This window comes from Grammomys surdaster, unplaced genomic scaffold (genome assembly GCF_004785775.1).
Source record: "Grammomys surdaster isolate TR1022 unplaced genomic scaffold, NIH_TR_1.0 354, whole genome shotgun sequence".
NCBI lineage: Eukaryota > Metazoa > Chordata > Mammalia > Rodentia > Muridae > Grammomys > Grammomys surdaster.
In genome coordinates, this window is record NW_021604773.1 from 1,148,411 (window position 1) to 1,163,272 (window position 14,862).

The 14,862-nt window shown below is 51.0% G+C and overlaps 1 protein-coding gene across 1 annotated transcript in view; it reads right to left on the bottom strand.

Annotated features, from left to right (window-relative positions):
* Positions 1-2,812: 2,812 nt before the first annotated feature.
* The window catches only part of Ppp5c (protein phosphatase 5 catalytic subunit), a 25,484-nt gene continuing 13,434 nt past the window's right edge, over positions 2,813-14,862 (bottom strand). Inside the window, exons 4-13 of the mRNA XM_028779514.1 lie at positions 9,660-9,781; positions 7,240-7,305; positions 6,855-6,953; positions 5,976-6,081; positions 5,367-5,509; positions 5,180-5,267; positions 4,491-4,531; positions 4,219-4,397; positions 3,439-3,520; positions 2,813-3,340 (exon numbers count right to left, since the gene is read on the bottom strand). Of these exons, the coding sequence (XP_028635347.1) occupies positions 3,278-3,340; positions 3,439-3,520; positions 4,219-4,397; positions 4,491-4,531; positions 5,180-5,267; positions 5,367-5,509; positions 5,976-6,081; positions 6,855-6,953; positions 7,240-7,305; positions 9,660-9,781 (989 nt within the window). The 3' untranslated portion in view covers positions 2,813-3,277. The remainder of the gene's footprint in view (positions 3,341-3,438; positions 3,521-4,218; positions 4,398-4,490; positions 4,532-5,179; positions 5,268-5,366; positions 5,510-5,975; positions 6,082-6,854; positions 6,954-7,239; positions 7,306-9,659; positions 9,782-14,862) is intronic.

The window sequence follows — 14,862 nt, forward strand, 5'->3', positions numbered from 1 at the left end:
CCATCAGGGGAGGGTGTGCAGAGACCACTTCAAGACCAGGCAGGAACCATCTGCGCTCACCCCACCACTCATCTGACAGCTTTCTGGCCCTTATTCCCCACAACCACCTTTCGCTATCTCAAGCTTGGGAGCAGCAAGAGGGGTCATCATCCGATGAGTCAAGAAACTGGGTTCCTATATCAGGGCTGTGTGACTCTTGGCGAGTCATCCACCCTCTCTGAGCCAATTTCCCCATCTGGAAAAATCTAGGATTAGGATGTAGCCAGGTTGTTGCTATCTTGCAGAAAGCCCTGGGTTCAATTGCTACCCCAAATCCAGGCTTAGTGGTGCATGCCTGAAACACGAGCACTGTGGAGGTAGATGTAGTAGGACCAAGAGTTCTAAGTCATCCTCTGCTACACGGGAGATTTCTGAGCAGCCTGGGTTACATGCTACCCTGTGTGGCTGGGGTAGGGCTTTAAGCAGAGTAGAACATCACTAGTGAGATAGAAACATTAGTGTCTGTGGGTTTTGTAACAGGTATAAACTGTTACACCCATCTCAAAGGTGGATGGGTCTGGATACACTATTCCACCCTGCTCACTTGTGCCCTAAGTAAGTGCCATCCAGCGCTAGTGGGTTTTAGCTGTGGTCCTGGAACACCACCTGGTGGTAGATTCTAGTCTGGCAGGGACTTAGGGATGCAGGTCACCTTCTGTCCCCAGCACCTTCATTCCTCTCGTAAGTCATTCTAGGCCCTTGTCACATGCCGGGAAGGAACCATTTCTCTGCCTGAGTAACCAGGGGACCCTGGCACATTTAACTACTGTACATGGATGGGTAGAGCCAAGTCCATTCCCTACAACTTGGCTTCAATCTAGAAATGTTTTACTCCGTCAGCAACAGTAGGGGGCGATAGTGAGCCAGACCTGGAGTCCCAGGCTTGAGTGGCACCTTCCCAACTTTTGCTTTGTAGGGTCCTGTAGCTGAGAATGACCTTTAACTTCTGATTTTCCTGCTTCTACTTCTTAAAGTGCGTGTCCCCCACACTCCCACCCGCATCCCCATTCTGAACCTGCTCTTTCACTTAGGTGGACTTCACCCCACACTATGCTCTACTCACAGAGTTGATTGTGGGAAAGGCAGAGGGAGGGAGGGGAGTCTGCAGGTAGAATTCCTACTGCATTGTTTACAGGTCTGGTTTGGAGACTTATTTCTTAACCATTCTTTGGCACTGGACTTTGCTGTCCTCTCAGTCCCTTACTGGTGAATTCTGGGTCAGTGCTTTATGGTTGAGCCACATCCCTGGCTCCTCTTCAAATTGTCTGGGACTTCTTTGCTGGGCACGTGATGGTTTTCAGGGAAGATCAATTAAGGATTGAAGACCCTGGCAGCAGGTGGCCCATCCAGATATAAAACAGTAAGCTTTTTCAGAGGAACACATTGCCTATCTTCATTTTTAAAAAGTGTGTGGAGGTGGGGGTGGAGGACAATTGAGCATGTAAGAGAGGGGATGGGAATGGTCCTCCCTCCCTACCAGGGACCAAACTCATGCTATTAGTCTTGGTGCAAGCAAACACCTTTACCCACTGAGACTCACTAGCCCACACAGTTGAGGCCCTCTTCTCAGGCTCTTTGGCATGTACAGATGGCCACTGTTGGACTACACCGCCCCTACTGTGTGACATATGCCCTGTCCTGTGCCTTGAGAGGATGCCGACACAGCACGCAGTTTCTATATTAGGAAAGATGTTAAAGGCAGTAAATCATGGGAAACTCATGGTTTGAACAAACAGAGAGACTTCATAGCCCAACTAAAAAAAAGATGTATGTTGTTACTGGGGGTGGGGCATGTCTACCACAGCTTGTGTGAGGTCAGAGGGCAACTTTATGGAGTCAGCTCTCTGATTTTTGCAAGGGATCCAACTTGGACTTTGAGAGTAAAGTTTTAAGCGTGTGACTTAGCTGGAGGATGCACTGCACTAAGGGCCTTGACCGTCACTAGCTGGCCCTGTTGAGATCTGCTGTTTGCTACCCTCTGCCATGTGAGGAGCTGGCCATGAAAGCTCCTGCAGTCTTAACCCAGAGCGACTGGACAACAGAGTGCTGTTCTCAACTGTGACTAGCAACCACCCCTGGAGCTGCTTCTGTCAGATGCCCGGCACAGTGTGGAGAAAAGCACCTGCTACAGACGCGGGCAGTCCTACAGGTTGCTAGGGATTTACACAGAGCACTAGGGACTATGGAATTTTCTGAGGGGTTGAGTATAATCCACCCTCCAGCTTGGAAATAAACACTCCAACACCCACTGGCCACATTCTCTGTTATAGGATTCTTAAATCCCTCAAGCACTACTGAACTGAAGGCTCCAGGGCCTCTCAACCTGCAAGAGCAACAGAGAACTCCCAGGCCAGAGAAATAGCAGCTTCTCAGGCAGAATAACTCCCCTGGCAGCCCAATCCTTGCTTGTCCCACCAGCACACGGCACACAGAACAGTTGCTGGGCACTGCCTCTGCTGAGAACAGCTCCGGGAGCCCAGAGCACTGAGTGTGTTGGCTTTGCAACCCTGCAGGGAGATGAGGGTTCAGAAGGCTCCCTGTGCTCCACCCACTACGCTGTTTCCTTGCAAAGCTCAGCTAAGAGCAGAGGCTTCTGAAGGGGTCTGGGGTCAGACCACAGCCTGCACAGGTCTCAGGGGTTGGAGGATGCTTCTGTGGTCACTCTTGTCCCCTGAGATGCCCACATCACTGTGAGGCATCCAGAACCAAACTGTACCCACCGTGGAGGGGCCCGCACATGGTGGACACATGCTGATGTGGGTTTGAGACAAGGTTTGACTTACAATAATGACTTTATTTTATTTTAACATATTTAATTACAGAACATAAAATAGCTGGGGGGTGGGCCCCAGCCTTGCCCCATCCTGAGCCTACCAGGAGGAGGCCTCCCTGATGACCCTCTTTTGGGGTCTTCCTATGGCAGGGTCCTATTGCTTTACCAGGGGAGGAGCCATGCAGGTGAGGGGGCAAGACCTCCTCTCAGCCTCACCCCTGCCAAAGTTGGCCTTCCTCCAAATGCCCAGGCTGTGCCCTACCCCCAGTCTCAACTCCTCCTTCCTCTGACCAGGAGCCTGTGGTCTGCTGCCCCACGCTGCCCCCACCCCCTCTGCAACCTAAAGGGGAATAAATACAAACTTTACAAAGTAAAAGGGGGTCCAACGTTGCCCTGGGGCGGGGCAGCAGGCCGAAGGCGGGGCCATCCAGCTGGGCAGGCCCTGGTTTACTGCTGTAGACAGCCTCACATCATCCCTAGCTGCAGCAGCGTGTTGGCGTATGCCATGGGCTTGACATTGGGGTGAGGCTGCAGCAGGGGCAGAAAGAGAGGGACAGTCAAGGACGTGCCCATACACAGCACCCTCCCAGTGGGTTCCAGGCAGTGCTCTGTCCTAGGTCACTCACCACTGCTGTGAATTGGTGGAACTGGGGCCGCAGGTCGGAGCCCTGGAGGTGGATGTAGGAGGCTTTGTTTCCCATCTGGTCACTGTAGGGACAGGAGCAGAGGGGCTTGTGTGGTTAGGGCTGGAGATTATGAAAAGATGGGAAACAGAGGGAGGGAGAGAGGTCTGAGACAGGAAAGGGATGCAGAGGAGAGAAGAGGGAGGCACATTTGCCATGGAGAGATGGTGGTGCCAAAGAAACCACATTGAAGGGCTGGAGGAAAGCCACGGAAAGGTGAGGGAAGCAGGGGCAGGAAGAGGCAGTGGGAAAGCCTAGAAACTTGATCTATACTTCCCTAGCACTAGAGGGACAGAGTGACATGACACCGTCAGGTCACAGCCTATCCAGGAACAAAAGCCCATGCAGCCCCGAGTCCTGGTTTCCTCTACAGATACTGAGAGGAGAGAGGAGACTTGGATGAAAAGGCCTTGTTCCAAGGGAAGACCTATCACCTGGGGTTGGGGAGCAGCAGAAGGCCCACAGGTGTTCATCATAATACCCAGTATCCACTCTTAGGAGTCCTTCCTGTGGTGGAAGTTTCCCACCATAAAGGTTAAAGCCCAAACCTGCCACAGTAGCTCATGCCTGCGATCCCACTACTAGGGAGGCCGAGACAACAAACACGCTGTTAATCTGACACCAGACTGGACTAGAGTAAGACCCCTGTCTCAAAAGCCATACATCCGTGATTCACACAGAATAAACCCTGTGGCTTGGGCAGAGTGAGAGGGGTAGACGCACCAATAGTTGGGGGCAGAGAAGACGGTGACACAGAGGCCACCATGGGCCACTTCGTAGCCCTCAGCTTTGACTTCATGGCTGCGGATGATGTAGTCCAGTTGATTCTCCTCCAGGAAGGCCTTGGTGACATCGGGTCCAAACTGGCAACTCACGCCACGCTTGCTGACGGAGCGCCCATTCTGTTAGGAGCAAGGGAACAGGAGACTCTGGGTAAATGAGGGCCCGGCTCTACCTCATCTCAGTCCAAATCTACAGCCAGACACCCAGCTCACCTGTGGCTGGGGATCTGACCACAGCAGGTCACACATGGGACCTACGGGAGAAGGGAAAAGTGTCAGAGACTCACCTGTCTCCCAAGCGTCATCAGACAGGTGCCCACCCCACATACAGCTTGTTGGGAATAGTGAGGTCTCACAGGGGTGTGTTGAGCTGGACCCAGTTTTCCTGTATCTCTCATTCCATCCATTATAAGCCCGCTGCTGGATGGAACTTTTACCACTCCAATTTAGAGCAGGCCCTCTTCTTGTCCAAAGCCTTCTGTGGCTCCCCACTGCCAACAGCAAACTCCATGTTCCTACCAAGGTCTGTAGTTCTCAGGACATGGCCTCGGGTCTTATGTCTAGCAGAAACCTCTGAAGGCCAGCTCTAGTCACTCCACCCTTGCTGTTCCCCTGTACTGGCCACACCACTGCTTCTCTAGTGCAGCTCAAATGTCACCGCCCCACAGAGTCCACTTCACCCACATCATTCATGTCCTCAATGACACAGTCGGTGGGACTTTAACAGGTGCCTCAATTCCTCATTCTGGGGTGAGGGAAGTCAATGAATGAGTGACAAGTGTGTGTCAAAGACTCTGATGTTCCCCAGCCAACACAGTCCCACGCATTCAGGCTGCAGGTGGGAAGTCCACGTAAGGTCTGTGTGGGTCCAGGCACTCCTCTCTGTGCCTGGGCCCACTCACCTGAGTCTGGGGGCTGCCGATTCCGCTCAATCTTCCGGATGTCATCCAGAGTGACACCATCTTCACTGAACAGGCCTCCATGCATGATCTAGGGGAGCACGTGCCTGTGAGGGAAGGCGCTCCCTCTTGCCCCCTCCCCCACAGCAGCCTGTCGCCTGCATGGTGTGAGAGGCCCGAGACTCCTCACCAGCACTTTGCCATTGATGCACTGTGCCAGCGGAAGCCACTCGAACACCTCGCTGAAGAGCTCGTACATCTGGGCTGTGTACTTGGCCTTCACCTCGCCCTCGAACCCATAGATCTGGTTCATGTTGTCTGTCTCGTGGTTGCCTGGCCGTAACAGAGGGACAGGAGAGGACCCTCAGCTTCCAGTTTATTATCTACCTACCTGGTAATCTCAGGTACAGACGTGGGGACAGATGGCATTACTCAATGATGGCCAGCTGGCACTGACCCTTGATAATGAGTGCCCAGCTTGCTACTCAGCTGGAACTTGTGCTAGATTAGTGTCCCCAGGGGGCTGTTCACACTGCTGTGCGTGAACTAGAAAAAGGCACCTTTCGTCCTTGAATCTTTTGTCTGGCACCTTCCAGCAAAGGGTACAGTGAATGCCCACACTGAGCTGCCTATGGCAAGTGCTGCACCTTTTGTGATGCCGCTGGGGTAGTGCACGACCTGTTCAGCCTTACATGGTGGCCCCGTGTAAAGCTTGCCGAATTCACGAAGTGCATGGCTATACTACTCTACGCTTTACAGATGGAGACAGAAGCCCAGGGGAAAGCGAAACCCTCCTTACCTCGAAGTAGATGAAAATGGTCTGGATACAGCAGCTTAAAGCCAAAGAGGGTGAGGATGACTTCGACAGAGAAGGAGCCTCGGTCCACAAAGTCGCCATTAAATATCTTTCATGTTAAGGAAACTGGTTCAGGTGGTAGATGGGCCAGGAAGGCAGTCAGTCCTGTCCCCTTGGCTCCAAGGCTCCTGTCAGTACCTCCAAAGGGGGTGTACCCCTGGCCTGCCTTTGAACTGAAGCTCCCGAGGATGGCCCCAAGGACCCAACCTCACCTGTCTTGGGGAAGCCAATGGCAGAAGCAGCCAGCTGTTCCCCAAGAACAGTTCTCAAACTACAGGGGACAGACCCTACCTCCCAAAAGTATACAGCCTAGGAACTCTACACAGAGTCTAAGCATCAGAAACTACATGTCAAACTCATGAGTAGAGGCTGGGGATGCAGCTCAGTGGGTGGAGGGGATGCTGAACACAACAAAGCCTTGGGTTTCATGCCCAGCATTGCATCAACTGGGTGTGGTGGCCCATGCCTACAATCCTAGCATGAGGAAGAAGGGAAGCTGGACATTCAAGACCAGCAGGAGAGCCCCAAACAAAATAAAGCAAACACCCAGAGGCAAAATAACATGACTCCCAACAACCCTGTGAGGAAGACCCTCTCACCCCACAGTACAGATGAAGGAAAGAAAGCAGGAGAGCTGGCCTGCTGGAGTGGAAGGCTGGGTGGACAGGTGTGCAGGGTAAGTGCTGCCTGTGTGGCACCTTGTAGCAGTGAGAGAGAAGCAGGGCCTGCACCTACAGGCGACTGTGCTATCAGTAAGATGAGGTTCCTGTGTTCTTCCCCGGCGGGGCCAAACCTGTCCACATGGGGTAGCACTGAGGATACATAGGGGTTGGTCTCTGAGGGTAAACCGTTGAGCTCAAATATGTTGAGGAGGTCATAGAACTGGCCATGGGTGTCCCCGCACACTGTAATCTTCTCTGTCTGAAAGAAAAGAGGCCACCGGAGAGGGAGGGGCCCAGAGAGAGATGTGGGGAGGGGGCAGAGGGGAATGAGGGGTGAGAGGTCACAACAGACCAAGAAAATCCATGCAAGACACAACGATAGGGGACACAGCAATGAGGAAGGCAGACAAGTGGGAGGGATGTCAGGTACAGAGATGGGGGAAGGTTGCGTGCGCAGGTGGGTTTCTGAGGTCCTGAGCTGAGGAGACCTCCCGCCTGACTGCTCACCCTGCCTTGACCACATGCACCCACAGCCCAAGGCGCACCTCTTTCAGTGTCGTCTCCACCAGCGTGCTCAGCTTGCAGAGGACTTCTTTCACCTGTACTAGGATCTGGAAGACAGGGCAGGCTGTAAGTACGGCTGCCTAAGGCGGGAGTCCAAGCTGCTACCCTTCAGAGGCCCACAGAAAGCCTCAGCTACCCAGGAGCTACTGGATGCTACCCAGGGACAGGAAGAGAGGTGGCCCTCAAGTGGTGATCTGATCTGGCCTATGTGTCATTTAAACATCATGATCAGGGGCTTAATACATGGCTCAGCAGTTAAGAGCATTGGCTGCTCTTCCAGAAGACCAGGGTTTGATTTCTAGCATCCATGTGGTACTTCACAACCTTCTACATCTTCAGTCCCAAAGGACTCGGTGCCGCTTTCTGCCCTCCACAGGCACTGCACACATGCAGTGTACAAATATACACACAGGCAAACAATCTAAACATCACCATGATTTCATAAGGGGTTATGGTTCATCTTTTAAATTGCCAACATTAGGAAACAAAACTGTGGTATTACAGTATAGGAAAGCTTATAAAAAGAACCAGCCTAGAGCCAAGGATGGCTTAGTGGGTAAGAGCACTTGCTTGGCAAGGATCTGAGTTCAAATCCTCAGCACTTTGGTGTGTGGGCCTGCAGTTCCAGCATTGAGGGAGCAGAAACAGGCAGGTCTCCAGAGCTTGTGGGCTAGCCAGCCCAAATGAATGGTGACCTTCCAGTTGAGTAAGACCCTGTCGTCTGCCCTCTCCTGGCATCTGCAGGTGTGTACAGGAGTGGATACATACATACATACATAAATACATACATACATACATACATACATACATATAAAGAGCTAGCCTGCACACATGTAAATGCCATAGTGATAAAGGTCCTGAAAATATAAGCTTTTGGGGGCTGGAGAGACAGCTCAGTGGTTAAGAGCACTGACTGCTCTTCCAGAGGTCCTGAGTTCAATTCCCAGCAACCACATGGTGACTCACAACCATCTGTAATGGGATCCAATGCCCTCTTCTGATGTGTCTGAAGACAGAGACAGTGTATTCATGTACATAAAATAAATAAATACATGTTTAAAAAAAATCACATTTTAGCTAACATAGTGGTACCCAGCTACTCCAGGGACTGAGGCAGGAGAATCACCTTGAGCTTAAGAGTTCGAAACCAGCCTTACCCAGGTTTTGGTCTTTTGACTTTTCAGACAGGGTCCATTCACAATGTATCTCTGGCTGGTCTAGACCTCTCTATGTAGACCAGGCTGGCCTTGAAGTGCTGGGATCAAAGGTGCACACCATCATGCCCTGCACAGCCTGGGATAGTAAGACCGTGTCCCAACAACCCCCTCAATCACCTTAAACACATTTGGGGACTTCAGGAGAAATGAAAACACCAGGACATCTGTTGATACAACTTGCTCACACTAAACATAACCTTGAGAAAAGTCAAGTGTGTTTAATCTGAGTTTTAGATTTTATGGACAGCCTTTGGGCTGTCTACAACAGTTAATACTCAATAGTGTCCCATCACGGAGACAAGTGCCTGCCTTCCAGTTGAGTAAGACCCTGTCGTTCTGCCCTCCCCTGGCATCTGCAGGTGTGTACATGAGGGGATGTCCTTGTTTTAGGATACATGTTATTATGGTTACAATTAATTCTCAAATGTTCATGGAAAAGCAAGGAATGGAGTCCCCACACCTGTGAAAAGCATGTGGCTGTTAACTGCTTATCTTTCAACTTCCTTATAGGTTTAACCATTAAAAAAAAAAAAAAAAAAAAAAACTTGGGGAGGAGATGAAGTGTCATAAAAACCCAGGGGGCAGCCACTCTGGTCAGGCAAGGAAGTTGCAAAGAACTCTTGCTGCTCTATGGACTGGAACAAGCCAGACAGCCAGCACTGCACTCACAAAGAAAACCAAATCCACCCAAGAGCCACAGTACAAAAATCCTAAAGGAATCACACCACAGGGTGACAAGCAGCGCCTCTGTGGGGCAGTGGGGTTGTGGCTGCTCAGGCTGGTGGCAGGAAAGTGGCTCCTGTTTGGGTTAAGGCAGGGGAAGGCAGTGACCACTGTCAGGCTGACCTCATCACAGGAGGGGCAACACGAGTGGCTAGCTGTCACAGAAATGACTTGAATTATCTGAGAGCTGTCCTGACCATGCACGTCCTCTCTTACTCTTGTCCCCATCTTAAGCCAGCCACACTCTTCAAGAATTCCTCTCTCCTACGCCTTCCCAAGGTCTCCCTTCTGAGCTTGGGAAGTCTTCTAAGTACTGCCCACCGCCCCCGGTGCTGCGGTATTAGATGAGGTCACTTTAGCTCTCAGCACGGTGCCCAGCACAACACCCTGTCCTAGGAGGGCTGGCAGTGGCAGGCCCATTCCCAGGTCCCAGGTGTATGTGGCACAGGAGGGTGTGTTACCTGGTAGGCGCACTTCCGGTGCAATTTCTTCTGATCCTTGTACCACTGCATGAGGTCTTTCATGAAGGTGATTGTCACTTTGCCATCCTCAAGCTTGGGCCCGCTGTATTCATCTTCAATGGCTGGTGTACAGACAAAGGGATTAGTTACGGGCTTCAGCTGTGCAGGGGCAGGAAGGGGACCTGGCTCCCAGGGATTGGGGAAGAGACTGGGCAATGACGTTTCCCACGGTGCTGTGGTGCTCCTGGATCTTAGGATCTTCCTGCTTTGGCAACTGTCCTTTGAGGAGTTGTTTCCCCTCCCTTTGCCCCACATTCTAAACTCAATTAGCAGTGGCTAAGGGGTGACTGCTAAATAATCTCTTCAGATTCAGAGCCCAGAGCACCTGCTAACCTTTGGGTGACATCAGAATGTGAGCCACTCCTTCTCCCTAGTCCTGTGTCTCAGCAGTACACAGCACAGGGAGCGTTAGATTACACTGCAGTCATGCACCATCTAAAGAACGTGGGCACTGCAGGTCCAGAAGAGTCAAGGTTCACTGTGAAGATGCTCTGGCCAGAAGAAAGATGACGGCACACACCCTGAATGATGAAGACCCCATCCTACATGTGGCATCCTCTCCTAGATAAACCTTGCGAACCCAAGCTCCTCGAGTGTGTGTGTCTGGGAGGAAGACAGACATGCTAGCTCCTGCCACATCCTTAGGAGGCAGGTCTTCAAATACAGCTGATTGCTCCATTAACTTCTGCCTCCCAGGAACTGGCTCCTCAGGGTTAAACAATGGCTAGTGGTTTAACTCAGTGTCTATCCCTACGTAATGAAGTCTCTGTAAAGACTCTGAGGCAAAGGCAGGTCTCTAGGAGTTCCTAGAGTCTAGGACCTAGGCAGTAGAACCCATGGAGGTTGATGGAGGGCAGTTCTCATGCCCATGCACCTTCCCTCTGCAGCTTTTCATCTGTAGACTGTGTAACAGGCTGGTAAGGACCCTTGTGGGTTCTGTGAGTCACTCAACAAACTAATGAAACCCGAAGAACAGACTGTGGGAGCCCTGATTCACACCTAGTGGGTCAGAGGCAAGGTCAAAACAAATTTGGAACTCTGAACACACATCACTGTGGAGGTGGCAGGTTCTGCACAAGTACCATGGCACATACATACATACTCACACACATGATAATCAATGAATGGTTTTCAAAAGTGTCGGGGGTGGTGTGGGGGTGACTTGGGGCTGTGTCTCCATTTAAACATCATGATCAGGAGCTTAAGACACGGCTCAGCAGTTAAGAGTATTGGCTGCTCTTCACTGACTTCAGTCAGAACTGATTTGAATCAGAGCAATGTACAGATGGTGCTACGCAGACTGGAGGGTCTGGTTACTGGTGGGAGAAATCTGGATACAGTCTTGGTGAGCAGGAGTCTGTGCTGAGTGCTGAGAGTGATGGGGAAAACCATGTGCTCTGCTACATCGTCAGCACTAGTGTTACAAGCAGGATTTGCTAGGATGGCCGTCACTCACAGAAATGTGGTAGGGGAAGGAACAAGGTAAGAGGGAAAAGTAAGAGCTATGACTTCTGGGTGGCCACGTGGTCGCCCACTGTACAGGGATACAGCTGTGCTGTGCTCTGACTAAAGGCACCAATTCTATATTCTACTAAGAAAATGTGAACTGCTCAATCTCTTGGCCAAAGCTTTAGAAGATGGCTAAAATTGCAGCACAAAGAGTGTAGGGTCCGATGCTGGCCCGAGACCAACTTTTTAGCTTCCAATAGCAGCAGGGGAAGTCACACAAGGACAACAGACAGCACCCCCAAGACCTCTGGTCACCAAACGTGAAAGAAAGGGCCAGAGGGAAGACAAAAAACACTCTGAGAGCAGAAGGCCTGGGACTAAGGCAGTCTTTGACCCCATTGTCAGCTTCCCAAGGAGCCTTACTGCAGTGCACTCTAAAGGCTTTGGCTCAGAAAGGTGCAGAGCAGAGGGACACACCAGGCTGTGCAATGGTTAGTGTTAGTTACTGTCAACTGGACAGAGTCCAGAATCACCCAGGAGACGGGCAGCTGGGCATGTCTGTAGAAGGATTATCTTGATTAACTGAGGTGGGAAGACCTGCCCACTGTGGGTGGCACCATTCCCTGGCTGGAACCCTAGACCGTGTTAAGGAAAAGGAGCTGAGCAGCAGCGGCTGCATACATTCATCTCTTTCTGCTCCCTTATTATGGAGGCAATATGATCAGTGCTTTATACTGCTGTTGCCCTGGTTTCCCAGCCATGGCCTGTACTCTTAAACTGTGTGCCAACATGACCAGCCCTCTTTCATTATGTCACTGTATTGTATTATAGCAACAGGAAAAGAAACTAAGACTTCTATGGCACACTGCAGATGGCTGCACACACCCCAGACATGCCAGGGTTACTTCCCAGCAACAGCTTGCCTGGCAGACTGACCACCAGCGAATGTAATATCTGCTCACCTTATCTGGGGTGTCTGCCTCTGCCATCAGTGCTGACAGGAAGGACACTGCAGAGGAGTAACTGATTTGTTTCTAGCGCAAGCCATATGGGGTTGTGGACTTGCCCTGCTCAACAGAACTTAACTGCCACAAACCCAAAATCAATTCAGAAGCTCTGCTAGATTTGGGATCCCCACCCTCCCTTATAGGTCTGAGAGATGCTACTGAAAACATCAAGCAAATGAGGAAGAGCACAGACACAGAAGAAAGGTAGCCGTACTTAGGGTTATTAAGGAAATAAGACAAGATGTGCGCTGGCATGTGCATACAATCCTAAAACCTGGAAGGCCGAGGCAGGAGGACCTTGAGTCTGAGGGTTTCTTGAGCTTTACAGAGAGAAAAGATGAGTAAAGAAAATGAAGAGGAGAGACTGGCAAGATGGCTCAGTAGGAAAAGAAAGGCTCTTGCCACCAAACCTGACAACTGAGTTTGATCCCCGGGACCCACATAGTGGAAGGAGAGACCTGGAGAGAGCTGGGTTTCCACTCACAAGCCAGGTGCGTGCCCTCATCATGCACATACAACCCTCCCCCCATGCCTCGACCCACATACATGCACAAACCAAACAAAGCCAAGAAGAAAAGGGTCTAAATACACCATGACATCACAGCTGCGATGGGGCAAGGGAGCCTCTGCCAAAGCCCACACATTAGGGGAGTCCACAAAAAGTTGCTCTATTTACCCCTGTTTAGAAATGTTTGACATTTCTAAGAGATTATGGTGAGAAACCTGCTTAGACATTGCTTGGAGCAGCAGACATACTAATAATACAAAAATAACAAGAATTGAGATTTTAGAAATAAAGAGTAGGTGTCCTGGCTCATGGATCCCACCCTACCCCTGAAACTACAAGCCGTAGATCAAAGGGTTGGAGGGGATAGAGAAATTCCCGAGACCCCTTGATACGCACTGTGGTGCCTAAATATAAGGGTTGGAGTTGGAGAGATGGCTCAGCAGTTAAGAGCACTTGCTGCTCTTGCAGAGGCCCCAGGCTCAGTTCTAAGAATCCACATAGCTCAAACTTCCTGTGACTCCAAGTCCAGAGGATCACACCCTCCTCTGGCCTCTAAGGACGGACACCAGGCACGTAAGTGATGTACAGATATACAAATTCACAGGCAAAATACCCACACACGTTGAAATAAAATTAATAAAAGACGCCGGGCGGTGGTGGTGCAGGCCTTTAATCCCAGCACTTGGGAGGCAGAGGCAGGTGGATTTCTGAGTTTGAGAGTTCAAGGCTAGCCTGGTCTACAGAGTGAGTTCCAGGACAGCCAGGACTACACAGAGAAACCCTGTCTCGAAAAACCAAAATAAAAAATTAATAAAAGACTTCAAAAACTGGCAGGACTGCAAGTTGGAGGGTAAGAGGTGTCTTCAATGTTCCCAGGGGCTGATGTATCTCAACACACGTGATGGACATACTCACTCCACCTGGCCGTACTGTGGGGACGTACACAGCACTGGGCTGTGGAGTCCCCTTCCTGTCAGGACTAAGTGAACATGTAAACTGGAACTGAGCATGCTGCCCAAGCCACTCAAGCCCACATCATATGTGGCAGGGACAGAAGGGCTGGCCTGGGCACATTTCACTCAAGCCCACATCATATGTGGCAGGGACAGAAGGGCTGGCCTGGGCACATTTCTGTGCTCACTAAAGTAGGAGTGGTCAATGACCCCCAGTAGTTTCTAAGTATCCCCAGTACATGCGCAGGAAATGAACGGCCATGGGAGCTGCAGCACTGCAGAGAGCCGAGTCTAGACATGTCCCCTCAGGTTCAGCACGACTGCTGGGAGCTACGGGATCGTCCTGTGGGTGAACTCCCTGAAGAGCTGGTGAGTCAGGGTGATGCTGGTGGCCTCAGGGGACTATAAATGGATTGTGACAAGACTCAACATTGACACTGCCTCCAGAGACTGCGCTTAACATCTGACCGTAGCAGGGAAACATGCTCCTTAGAGCCAGCTCACCAGAGAAGAGGAACTAGCATCCAAAGAACTAGCTGGCTAAGCTGAGGGGAGATACTGAGTATGATGGCTCAGCTCTGTAAGATCAGCACTTGGGAAGCTGAGGCAGGAGGACCATCGTGAGTTTGAGGCCAGCCAAGATTAGAATGAGATTCTTTATGTCCCTGTCCCAATTCACAGAAACCCTGGACTTACACACCTGAGAAAATCTAAAGGGGTATGTGCCTGGATCCACTTGTCATCTGGAAGATGGGGTAAAGAGGACACAGCTCTTGTCAACAGAGAAAGATGCCACAATGATCCCACTGTTCCCCTTCCAACTGTGAAGCACCGTCACAGAGTACTGGAACCTGGGTGAGTCTTAGGCATGGCACTATAAACCTTATGCCTTAATTCTTCGGGACCTGATGGGGGCAGGTGCTGTCCACACTCCAGCAGGCAAAAATCAAGGATCACAGTGAATAATAAGGCCGTCTGACCCATAAGACATGGTGGGGAAATGGAACCATGCACCCTATGCCTAACCAGAAGTGAATGGGCCAGGGCAAGGCACTAGAGTTAGGACGTGACAAAGGAAAAATCCTGACACCACGAGCTTAGTCGAAAAGGTTCCCATGCTTATGATTAAGATGGAGGGAGAGGGCTGGGGAAGATGGAGAATACGGAGATGAGGGAGAGGGATGGGAAGATGGAGAATACGGAGATGAGGGAGAGGGATGGGAAGA